Source organism: Theropithecus gelada, chromosome 1 (assembly GCF_003255815.1).
Source record: "Theropithecus gelada isolate Dixy chromosome 1, Tgel_1.0, whole genome shotgun sequence".
Classification (NCBI taxonomy): Eukaryota; Metazoa; Chordata; class Mammalia; order Primates; family Cercopithecidae; genus Theropithecus; species Theropithecus gelada.
Genome location: NC_037668.1, coordinates 185,825,239 through 185,837,549, shown reverse-complemented (window position 1 = coordinate 185,837,549; position 12,311 = coordinate 185,825,239). Strand labels below are relative to the sequence as shown.

Genomic DNA, 12,311 nt, shown 5'->3' with positions numbered 1-12,311 from the left:
TCACTTCTATTCCTGGCCTCTTGCTCCCCCGTTGTCTCCTCCACCTGTCCCCCTCCTTCCTGCCTCCCAGCCCCTCAAGTCCAGCCCCCCGACTACCCCAGTGCCCAGTGCTCTCCCTCACCTGACCTCTGACCTCCCTTGTCCCTGCTGCAGACTGAAGCAGGGTAAATCTGTCTCTGTCCCTGGGGTGCTGCTTGTCCTTTTCTCCATGTGTTCCATGAAGCTGCTCACCCGCTCTGTGCTCCAGGAGAGACTCAAGGTGCTTGTCCTTCTGGGCCCCTGTCAAAGAGCTTGGGGGCTGTGAGTGGTGAGAGGGGGAATGAGAGGGGAGCGGGGGCAGCTGGACCTCCGGCCTGGCTCCCCCAACGGAGGGACAGAGCTCACCAGGCTCTGGGTGGAAGTGTTGGGCCTAGCTAATCACCTAAATGGACGCAGGCTGTTGAGAGACAGGCTCTATTCCCTAATAGAATTTGCCCTCAAGTGCAATTTAATTTTCTCTGAGGCGGTCTCCAGACCCTCTGCTACCCTCCCCCTAGGCAGACCCTCATTTCCCAGCTTCTGAGGGGGAGCAGAGCACCTTCTCTTAGAGAAAAGAGGAGCGGGGCATCCTCTGGGCTCTGTGCACTCCCTCAGGTTTGGCCTTCTCCTGGGGAACGCCCCGGCCCACCCAGGGCACCCCTTCTCCAGGTTCCTCCCCACAGGGAGGCTACCCCCACCCACAGATGCCCTGATTTCTCTAGAGTCCCGGGCCCTGCCAGGATCTCTGCTCCCAGGCTGTTCCTCCTCCAAACCCTCACGGTGAAGGCAGTCTTTCCCTGACCTCTGGTAAGTGCACATGCTTTGAGAATTCTCTTTGTCCTGCTTAGTGCCCTGTGCTTACTGAAGGGGACTAGTCAGAAGGAGGGGTGGGCGACACTGAGGTGGCAGGGTGTGGGCCACGTGGACACACAAGCAGGGGCCTCTGTGGAGGGGCAGAGATCCACTCAGAGCCCTGCGGTTTGGGGTGCAGCCCAGATCTCGAGTGCCCTGGGCCCCCTCCTGACTCACCAGCGCCTCTCCTGACCTGGTCACTGGGAGCGGGCCGCCGTGGGGGTCCAGGGTCGGGGTGTACGTTCTTTCCGGGTGGGAGGCGGGGCCGCCGTGGGGGTCCAGGCTCGGGGTGCATGTTCTTTCCGGGTGGGAGGCGGGGCCGCCGTGGGGGTCCAGGGTCGGGGTGTACGTTCTTTCTGGGTGGGAGGCAGGGCCGCCGTGGGGGTCCAGGGTCGGGGTGTACGTTCTTTCTGGGTGGGAGGCGGTGCATCTTCAGATGCGGCACTCCAGCTGTTTCTGTGAAACTCCTCTGGGCTGCTTGCAGCTTCTTCTCCTGGGTGACAGGGGCTCAGGGAGGGCTGTGCAGGTTCATGTCTGGCCTATGCCCTGTGGTCATGAACTTCTCCCAGGCAGAGGTGGGGCGAGGACCCCAAAGAGAAGCCGAGGAGGTGATGTGAACTGTGGGAGGGGAGCAGAGGAAACGAATGAGGCCCATGGGTTCAGCCCCGGTGGCTTTCCTGGTTAGCCGGAAGCCTGTGGGATGCAGTGTTTCAGCGCTTCGAGCAATCCCATGGCCCATCCCTCTCCAGCCCTGTCCTCTTAGCTGGCAAAACCTGGGGAGGGAGCACTGGAATTCCTTTTTCTTTGCCACCAGAGTCTTGCAAAAAGCAGAGTGTGGGGCGGAGGATGACAGAGAATGGGTGGGTGGCAGGTCAGGGTCAACTGCAAGAGGGAGATTGTCAGGCACAGCCACCTGCTCAGCTCCCACCTGTGCAGCTGACATCTCCTCCTCAGTGTGGGGTGGGCCCATTGCTCATGTGGCTCCATCTGTGGGCAGCCTTCCGTTCCTCCACCTGGCAGTTTTCATTAGGCCCTTACTTGGTACCAGGAGCTGTGCTAGGGGCTATGAGGAATGGAGACTTCTCTGTGTATGTGTGTGTGTGTGTGGACAGTACCATACGCCTGAGTGGGGACTCCAAAAGAGGGTAGGAGGGAGGGCACAACGGGGGAAAAACCTACTGGATACGATGTTCACTATTTGGGTGATGGGTTCACTAGAAGCCCAAACCCCGGCATTACACAATACACCCATATAACAAACTTACACAGGTACCCCTGAATCCATTTTCTTAAAAAGTACCATACAAGTCAGAGCACCCTAGAACAGCATTGCCCAATGGAAATATAATGTCAGCCACTTACGTAATATTTATTTATTTTTATTTATTTTTTATTTTTTTTGAGGCGTAGTCTCACTGTGTCGCCCAGGCTGGAGTGCAGTGGCGGGATCTCAGCTCACTGCAAGCTCCGCCTCCCGGGTTCACACCATTCTCCTGCCTCAGCCTCCCGAGTAGCTGGGACTACAGACGTCCACTACCGCGACTAGCTAATTTTTTGTATTTTTTTTGTGTGTGTGTAGTAGAGAAGGGGTTTCACCATGTTAGCCAGGATGGTCTCGATCTCCTGACCTGGTGATCCGCCTGCCTCAGCTTCCCAAAGTGCTGGGATTACAGGTGTGAGCCACAGTGCCCGGCCGCCATTTATGTAATTTTAAATATTCTAGTAGCCATATTCAAATAAGAAACAAGTGAAATTAATGTGAACAATAGATTTAACCCAATATGTTTAAATGATTATCATTTCTACATATGATACAATTTTAAAATATCTTAATGAGATATTTAACATTCTTTTCTTTGTATTAAGCCTTCAAAATCTAGTACATAATTTAATTTACAGCCCATCTCAATTCTCACAGCCACATTTCAGTGGTCACCTGCTACATGCGGCTAGCAGCTGCTTTCTGGGCAGTGGAGTTCTGGAGTGTCCCCACACACCCCGAGGTCCAGAGGCCAGCAGCATCAGCATCCCTGGGAAACTCCTCAGAAATGCAGAATCCTAGGCCCCAGACGTACGGAGTCAGAGCCTGCATTTGAACAGCACCCCAGTGATGATGTGCGTAGGAAAGTCTGAGGAGCTCAGTGAAGGGCCCGATAGTACAAGGAATATTCGTGGAGCATTTGCCTTAGGAGCTTTGCCTGTGGGATCTCCTGATCCCCCAACAGCCTCTTCTCAGGATAATTATGGGAGTATCACCCCCATTTAAACACAGGAAAATGGAGGCTCCCAGGGTGTAACTTCTCACAGACATAACACTCAGAGGTAGATTACAGCCAGGGTTTATGTTCTCGGCAGAGTACCTCCTCGGGTGAGGCCTGGGTGGAAATCCTTTGCCCCCAAAGCTCTCAATATTTCCTCCTTGACCACCCAAAGTGGCCACAGTTCCAGTGACCTGGTCCCTTTTCCGCAGGTCAGTGTTTTCACGCAGAAAGGTTTGATGACCAGTAGAAAGCTCTTCATAGTGAGCCAGAATGTAAGAAGTGAGAAGAGGCCAAGCAGGGAACCCCTGTTCTTGGACAATAAACAGCATCACAATTATGGGGGCTTGCTTGCACCAGGCCTTGTGCTAAAGGCTTTATTCCTCCTTTGCCAATGGTATTAGGTAGGAACTGTCACTATCCCGTTACACAAATAAGTAAATGGAGGCTCGCAGGGGGTCGCACCCAGCAGGCAGCATGGCTGGAACCCACACTGAAGTCTGTCTGGTTCTGGAATTGGGAGTCTGGCCCCTGCCTCACTGCCTGTCCTCACACACACCTCCCGGGCCTTCTTCCCGTTCCCTCTGCCCACATCGAACACATTGACATGTTTTGGTTATAAGTCAGTTCCTGAAGGGAAACTGCTGAGTTAGGCTCCTTCAGTAAAAATCTTTCGCCAAGACAATGATGGGGTTGTTTTATAGATTAGCTTAGACACCTGCAGCTATTTAAAATGGAGCCAGGCTGGACTTTCCACCCCTTCTCCTGACCATTTCTAGCGTCCTCTTAAAGAGGTGAGAAATGATCATCTGGTTAGAAGCTCTGAGACAGAGCCCTAGGTCAAGCCCAGACAGTGTGACCTTTCTGCGCTTCACTTTCCTCATCTAGAAAGTGGTTGGAGTATGATGTGATCTACCTGCCTTGTGAGGCTTCCGTGAGAAGGGTATGGAAAGGCACCTAGTAAACTGTCAAGCACTACAAAAATGTTGGTCACTAAGACCATTCTTGGATTTGAGATGCCGCTGAATCCTGGAGGGAAGATGAGGAAAGGGGGAAGCGGGGAAGGTATCAGTCGTGTAGCATCTGGAATCTAAGCTCCTTCTTTACATAAATTTAGAGATTAAGTCAAATCAGAAAACAAAGAGAACATAGGTGCAAGGCAGTGTGGGCAGAACAGCTTCCGAAGGAAAGATACAGAATCAGCCCAGCTATACCTTCCTGTCCCCTTTGCTTGGTACAAGAAAGGTGTCTGTTGCCATGACAGAGTGGAGCTTTTCACAAGATAGTTAAAATTTCACCCAAGAAGTAACTCTGGCACATTGACCTCAGCTTGTGGCAGACCTGAAAGAGAAGGTTTCCTCCATCTGCAAAAAGGAGAAAACCAAGAACAGTCCATGGCCATGGGGCTCTCTCTATCCCAACTGCATGCTTAGGAAAGAAGAGCTCCCAAAGTCTAGTCTTCACTTAAGAACACCCAAGAGAGTTTCTTGTACCTTAGTTTCCCCTATACATGTAAAACAAGGAAAAGAAAAAAAAAAAGCAAAATATTGCAGAGGGTATAATCATGATGCTGACTAGGTAACAGTCTGTGAGTAGAGTGCTATTGTTAACTCCATTTAGTCAAAAGACTGGATTTAATTTCCAGCTGACACTACAACTTATTAGCTATGTGACCTTAGGGAAAGCAGAAAAGGAACTTGCCAGAATGTATCCAAGTTGGGATTTGAATGCAGGTCATCTAAGCCCAGAACCCAAACATTTGTTAAGCCAGTTCTCCAACCCCTTCCCAACACAAGGAAGACAGAGGCATCGGGAGAACTTTGCTGACATAATTTTATGGGAATGTTGCCAGTCCTGGAGCAAAGTAAGCTGTGAACTGTCTGCACTTGGCACTCCAGGTCATTACCTTTCAGGGCCTGTCATGGAGCTGGCATACAACAGATGCCCAATGAATGCACGAATTAAGGAATGATCTAGGTAGACTTTTTTTTTTTTCTCCTTTGAGACACGGTCTCACTCTGTCACCCAGGCTGGAGTGCAGTGCCACGATCTCGGCTCACTGCTACCTCCACCTCCCGGGTTCAAGCGATTCTGCTGCCTCAGCCTCCTTGGTAGCTGGGATTACAGGCACCTGCCACCACACCTGGCTAATTTTTGTATTTTTAGTAGAGACAGGGTTTCACCATGTTGGCCAGGCTGATCTCGAATTCCTGACCTCAGGTGATCTGCCTGCCTTGGCCTTCCAAAGTGCTGGGATTACAGGCATGAACCACCATGCCCAGTCGGTACTATAGACTTTTGAAAGATAGAGAGGATTAACTCTGAAATTGGAAGAAGACTAAACTCCCCAGCTCCCCCATACACACAGCCATGGGATGTGACGGCTTCAGAGATGGGCTCAGAGGACTTGGCCTTGCTGGGTCATGTACTCTGCATGGACCGCTCACCTGGCCATGCCCAGGAACCCTTAAATAAGGATTATTTGATGATGATGGTGATGCTGGCAAGGATAGAGCCAAACTACCTGTGACCATATCCTGGCTCTGCTGCTTACCACCTGTGAACCTTGGGCACATTACTTGACCTCTCTGTGCCTCATTTTCCTCATCTGTAGAATGGGGATAATGATAGTACCTGCCTCTAAGGATTTGTGGGGGTTTCATGAGGAATATCCCTGCAGCATTAGAACAGGGCTGGCAATGTAAGTGTGAGCCATTGTTACTTTCTGTCTTCCTCTAAGGATTCCAGTGCCCTTTTCTTGTCCTGTTTCTTAGCCACTAACTGAGACAGAATCTTATCTTGAGAGTTAGATGGCCAAGTACAGGACCATCTCTTTTCCATATCCCTTAAATTCCTGTGTCAAGGACACAGGGCAGGTTTAAGATGAGCAGTGACGGCCTTCTGATCAGCATCCTGGTGGGGAGAGATCCCTGCAAGGTTCTGGGAAGAGAAGGAGACAAATGACAAAGTGGTGGGCCCATGAAAGGCCCTGTGACAAATGACTGGAAGGACTGGGTGGACAGATGGAGAAGAGCAAAGGCCCCTGTCCTTTTATTGGAGAACTCCTTGTGGCTCCCTGAACAAGACAGTGGCTCCCCAGGGGCCGGGCTAAGGGTTGGTCTCCCTGGTTCTCTCTGCTGGGATGAGTAATATGGACCAGGGCAGAGGGTCTATATCAATCTAGCCCAGCAGAAAAATGAATGAAAATTGAATTCCCCAAGGAGAATTGGGGAGCTGTTATCCAGACAGAGATAAATCAAAGGATGCCACGGAGCCCGGGGAGAGCAGGTTTCCAACAGCAGGAGAATAATTAAGGAAACAGTTTCAAAATGCAAATGATGAAAGGGGCTTTGAGAGGAATGAGGATGAGGAGAAGATGATTAGAGCTGGGATGACAGGGAGGGGAGCAGGGGCAGTGAGATTCGTCCCTCAGTGGAGAAAGAGCCTGGGGTTCAGGATTCGTGGCATCTGAAAGTGAACTTGCCTAGTCTGTGAAGCTCTTAAAATAGAGGGGTTAGAAGACACACTAGACTGCTATGCTGAGTGGAGAGAGCACCAGATTGGGAGTCAAAAGACTGGATTTAATTTCCAGTTGGCATTGCAATTTATTAGCTGTGTGACCTTGGGCAAACCACTTAACCTCTCTGTTCCTGATAATCATACCCAAGCCCGGGCATAATTATGGAGATAAAATGAGATAAAATATGTGGAGGAACTTTGTAAAATGTAAAATGCTAGACAAATGTAAGTTATAATCATTTTCCTAAATTGAGTGTCTTGTCTCTTAATCAGATCCCCCGACATGTTGGGTTGGTTTCCAGAAATGGAGTGTATAAATGTCTAGCAAGTACCGGGTACTTTGTACTGGCTATTGTTCAACTTCTCTGACAGAACTTAGACCTGAAGAAAGCCACATCACCCCACCACAGGCCCATCCTCCAGTGCTCACCCTCCAACCAGGTTCTGGCCCAAAGGGATATGGCTGGGTCTGAGGAACATTCCTGGGAGGTGACCTGCCAGCCCTGGGTGCACTGTGGTGAGAAAAACCCTGCTGAGTCAGCTCAGGGATTTTAATCCAAACTGAGTCCCACCCCAAGGTTCTTTCTGGACCATTCCATAGTAGAGATTATTGGACTTCTGTGGGATTCAGCCATTCTACCATTCTCTAGGGGTAGAAAACAGCTTAGCCCCTGCTAGCCTCGGATTTTTCATCCACCAAGTAGCTATGATAATACCATGTATCAGTTCCTCATGAAGAATAGGTAGAATTATGCAGCTAGAAGCATTTGCCTTGGTGCCTGGTACAGTTGCAAACTTTCAATAAATATTAATTGTTATCATTACTACCATATGCTATTATGTTGTTGTTGTTGTTGTTATTATTATTATTATTATTACCATCAACATCAGTAGGCACTAAAATCTGTTTAAGGAAAGCTTTTTGCTAGGGGTTCCTCATTTGCAGATGGGAAAGCTGAGGTCCCAGGGGAAGTGAAATGTCTCGGCTGGTATAGATGTTATTGGAGGACCTTGGGAATGGCACCCAGCTCATACAAGAGGCAAATGCTTTTAGAAAAGCCTCAGAATGGCCGGGCGCGGTGGCTCACGCCTGTAATACCAGCACTTTGGGAGGTCGAGGTGGGCGGATCACGGGGTCATGAGATCGAGACCATCCTGGCCAACATGGTGAGACCTTGTCTCTATTAAAAATACAAAAATTAGCTGGGCGTGGTGGCGCGCACCTGTAGTCCCAGCTACTGGGGAGGCTGAGGCAGGAGAATAGTGTGAACCTGGGAGGAGGCAGAGCTTGCAGTGAGCTGAGATCATGCCACTGCACTCCAGCCTGGGCGACAGAGCGAGACTCCATCTCAAAAGAAAAGAAAAAAAAGCCTCAGAATGTGGAAAGGGCATTTATTGGCTGAGCTGTACTGTGTGTGTGCGCATGGGGGTGCAAGGTATGTTGGCGCTGCTGCTTACAGGTGCAAGAACTGAGAGCTAAGCTGACTTTCTTGGGCTTGTCTGCCAAGCGACACAGGTGAAAGTGGTATTCCCTGAATCAGTCTTGGGCAGAGAAAAGTCCCCAGCACAGTAAGGCTGTTCCTCACCTAGTGACAGGCTAGTGACATGCAATGGGAAAATGGCAGGACCCCAGCAGGTTCAAATCAGGGAAGCAGGGGCTGCAGAGAGCATTTTTAAAATATAATTTTAAATTATAAAACTAACTACTATATATGCTTTACATTCACTAAATATGAATGTTATCTTTTACTAATATTACTGAAAAATAATCACTTTATAGAAAATCTGGAAAAGAGAAAGAGGGAAAATTCCATAATGCATCTCCCTAATATACCTTTTTTCTAATATTCTTTTGAATAGTATTTTGATATCTTTCCTTACCTTTTCCCTAATATTTTTAAAAGCATTTTATTAGTTTCTTCGGCTTTATAAAATAATGTGCTCATTGAGAAAACTGAAAAAAGCAAAGAGAATAAACTACAATATCCACTGTACAGACAACGACTTGTACACTTTGGCATTTTTTTACTCCTCCCACTTTAGACAATTTTTTATTGAGGTAAAATATACTTATAATTTACCATCTTTACCATTTTTAAGTGTACGGTGTTCATGCTTTTTTAAAAAAAAATGTTCCTGAAGTTCATACTGCTTCATATTCTTTTTTCACATTTCCTAATAAATCTCAAACCCTTTTCTATATTATTAAACATTCTTCTGTTGTATTATTTCTAAGACTTTGTAACATTCCATTTAACTTAATAATTTAGTGTAACTTATTTACTATCCCCTATTGTTAGATTTTTAGGTTTTCCCTTTTAAAAACATTATAAACATCCTTGTAACTACATCTTTACAAACATTCTTGATTATTTTCTTTGGATAAATTTCTATAGGGATTGGGTCAAATCTATCACATTTGTAGCCAAAATGTTCTGAGAAGACATTTCCCCTCTTTACAATCCCCACCAGAAAATTGTTTTCTAATTTCCCTACAGCCTAACCAACAATGGGTATTATCATTGCCCTTACATTTCACTAAGATTTTTACACATTTATAATCCTATGCTATTGCATTGTGCTTTTTAAAAAATTAGTATTTCACAAGCATCCTCGTGTTATTGGGTTTCATAATTGGTTTCCATGATTCTATAACGTATTAACAAACAACCGAATCTATTCTCTAAGCCACTGTTCTTTTGTTGACTATTTAGGTTATTTTTCTCCAAAACATAATGCTGTAATAAACATCTTCATGCATGAAATTTTTACAAAAAAATTATAGATTATTTCCGTGGAATAGACACTCAAAAGTACTACATAAAGCGTATGAAAAATTTATGAGTTTGATACATATTGCCGAATTTCTTTCCAAACGGATATTAAGAGTATAAGCACCCAGTAGTATTGGTGAGAGTACCAGTGTCCAAGTCCTTTCGCCAGTCCTGAACTCTAGGATGCCCCTCCCCCGCGTCGGTCATAATGACAAACAGAAAAAGGTGTGCACGTGTTGTTTTGTCTTGCATGTTTTTCACTGCACATGAGGCTGGCATTTCCCTGTGTTTGCTTACTAGTTATATTTCTATAGAACACATTTTGGTAAACACTAAAAATGTCACTGGGTTCTTTTGCTTTTTTCTTCTTGCGTATATTATCTCGCCCACGGGAGTCACCTCGCAGGTAAACAAGGGAAGAGACGATGCCAACCCAGTACCAGGACACACAGAAGTCACTGTGACCTCATTGGAGGCAAATTCTAAGCAGCGCAGACGACCAGGCCATTCTCCCCCGCCCCATGCTCCTCCCTTACCAACCCTGAAAGGTGAGCAGGTGTCCCTTGTTTGGAGATTCCCGCCTAAGCTGAACCCCACTAGGCTGGAAGGACGCGTATGTCTGCATTTCTGGAAGGAAATGCTGTGGGGGTTGGGGGCAGGAGAGCGGCTGGGTCTTGGGGCAGACGGGGTGGGCTTCCCGCGCCTGCAGCCCGGAGGCGTCGAGCGCCCAGCGTTGGGCCTTCTGTTGTATTTCCGCCAGACTCGCGTTGAGGAGAATTTGTTTTAAGCGTTTATCTCTCTACCTGTCTATGCATCTCGTAAATACAGTAAGCATCGCAAGCCCTTTCGCTGGTTAGCTCGGGCGTCCGTGTGCTCACTGCCGCCCTGCACGCATGAGGTCGGGGATGGTTCAAAGCACCCGCGGTGGCAGCCGAAGAGGCAGAGCGGGCTCTGGAGACCTAAGACAAGGCCGAGCCGGACGCCCGGTGGCAGGGCTGCCGGGGAGGCTCCCCGGCCGGGAGGCTTGGGTCCCCTGCTCTGCGGAGGAGGAGGCAAGTGCGGACTGCAGCCGCAGGCCGCGGTCTGCGGGGACGCGCGCGGGGGGCCTGCGTCCCGTCACCTCCGCGCGCTGCCCCTGGCCGCCTTCCCCAGCCGCTGCCCGCCGCGTGACTCGCGCGTTCCGGGCCGAGTACGGGCTGTCCCTGGCCCAGCCTCAGCCAGACGCGGAGGAGAGAGAGCAGGGGCTGGGAAGTGCCGGCGGGAAAGGAATTGGCCAGGGGAGAAGAGGAGAAGGAAGATGGATAGGGTCATCGATTACGGAGCGCGCTCAGTCCGGCGGAGCGAAGCCGGGGACCGAGAGCGCGCAAGGCGAAGACACCGCGACGCGGCCCTGGCCCCGGCCTCCGGGCCTCCCGACCTCCTGCCCCGCCCGGCCCCGGCTCAGAACGGAGGAGTAAGGAGGACACGAGCCACGCGGGCTTGGAACCCACGGAGACCCACAAACCCAGGGCGCCGCTATCTCCGACCACCTGCTGCAGCGGCGGGCTAGCCGCAGAATTTATACCCGGGGCGCGAGCCCGCACGGCTGGGCGGAGGCGGGGGGGGGGGGTGCCTGCCTGCGAGGCCCCGCCCCGCTCCCTGCCGCCCCGCTCCCTGCCGCCCCGCCCCCCTCCGCCCCGCCGGCCTCTCTCGGGGCGCCGGGACCCCCACTCCCTCCGGGGTCGGCTGCCCGCCGCCGGGTTGGGGGATGTGCCGAAGGGCGGGCCTCCCTGCGGAAAGCGACGTCACGGCCGCTCCTGCAGTGTGAATGAATCAAAACGCCTGGGTGACCGCGGCCTCCCGGGCGGCCGGCACGCGAAGGGTGGAGGGGGGAGGGGGAAGGAGCGGGCGGGGGAGGGAGGAGAGGAAAAAAGCCAGAGCTGCAGCAACAGCGTCTCAACCTGGGATGTGCACCAACCCCGGAGAGCGAGATCAAAGGGACTGGAAACAGACTGGGGACTGGTGGGGGGAGGGGGCCGGCCAGCCTGTGGAGTCCTCCCGGAGAAGCGGAGGGCCCGGCTTCCACTGTGACTCCAGCGGCCTGCTTGGGGTTTTAATTATTATTTTGAAATTTCTGAATCGAGCTAGAGCGAGAGAGCGAGAGATCTCCGGAGACTGCGACTCGCTGGCTCTCTCTCCGAGATGATGCAGAGTGCGACTGTCCCCGCGGAAGGGGCTGTCAAGGGGCTCCCGGAGATGCTAGGTGTGCCGATGCAACGTAAGACACCCCCCTTTCTCTCTGATTTAATTCTAACACGACAACTAGCAGCCTCAGTCGCTGCGGGGCGGGCCGGACGCCGCTCGGGGGCCGGGAGGGGCCGGCGGCCGGGGCGCAGAGGCGGTCACAGGGCAGGGGCACCGGCCAGAGTGCGTTTCAGGGGGGCAGGTTCTTGGCTGTTTGAGGCCGAATGTAAACGCCTCCTGGATCATGCTTGAGGCGAGCCGAGTACCGAACCCCGCATCTCCAGCCCAAGGCTTTTCTTGGAACGCTGGGGAGAATGCTGTTTGGGGACACCCAGGGGTACGAGCTGTAGGCCAGGCCTGAGGGCGAAGGTGGTCCCCACAAATCTTTCGACGGTGTGACGGTCAGCGCTCGCGGGACCGCTAGTGCAACTTCACCCCAGCTGGCGGGAAGTTGGAGAGCGCGTCTCTCGCCCCCGGGGCTGGCGGCGGCGAAGCCCCGGCCACACTCTTAATCCCTGCAGCCCGCGCCCCGGGCGTGCGCGCCGGGTGCGTCCCCAGCCGCTACTGCCCGCGGCGCCCGCCGCGTGCGCCGCCGGAGACTGACTGCTCCTTGTGAGGGAATCTGCTCGCTGCATTCCAGCTAGCCTAGGAATGCAGGGGAGGGAGA

General features: G+C 51.3%; 1 protein-coding gene across 1 annotated transcript in view; it reads left to right on the top strand.

Annotated features, from left to right (window-relative positions):
* Positions 1-11,358: 11,358 nt before the first annotated feature.
* LHX4 (LIM homeobox 4) overlaps positions 11,359-12,311 on the top strand; it is a 44,457-nt gene continuing 43,504 nt past the window's right edge. The window contains exon 1 of the mRNA XM_025397546.1: positions 11,359-11,678. Within this exon, the coding sequence (XP_025253331.1) occupies positions 11,603-11,678 (76 nt within the window). The 5' untranslated portion in view covers positions 11,359-11,602. The remainder of the gene's footprint in view (positions 11,679-12,311) is intronic.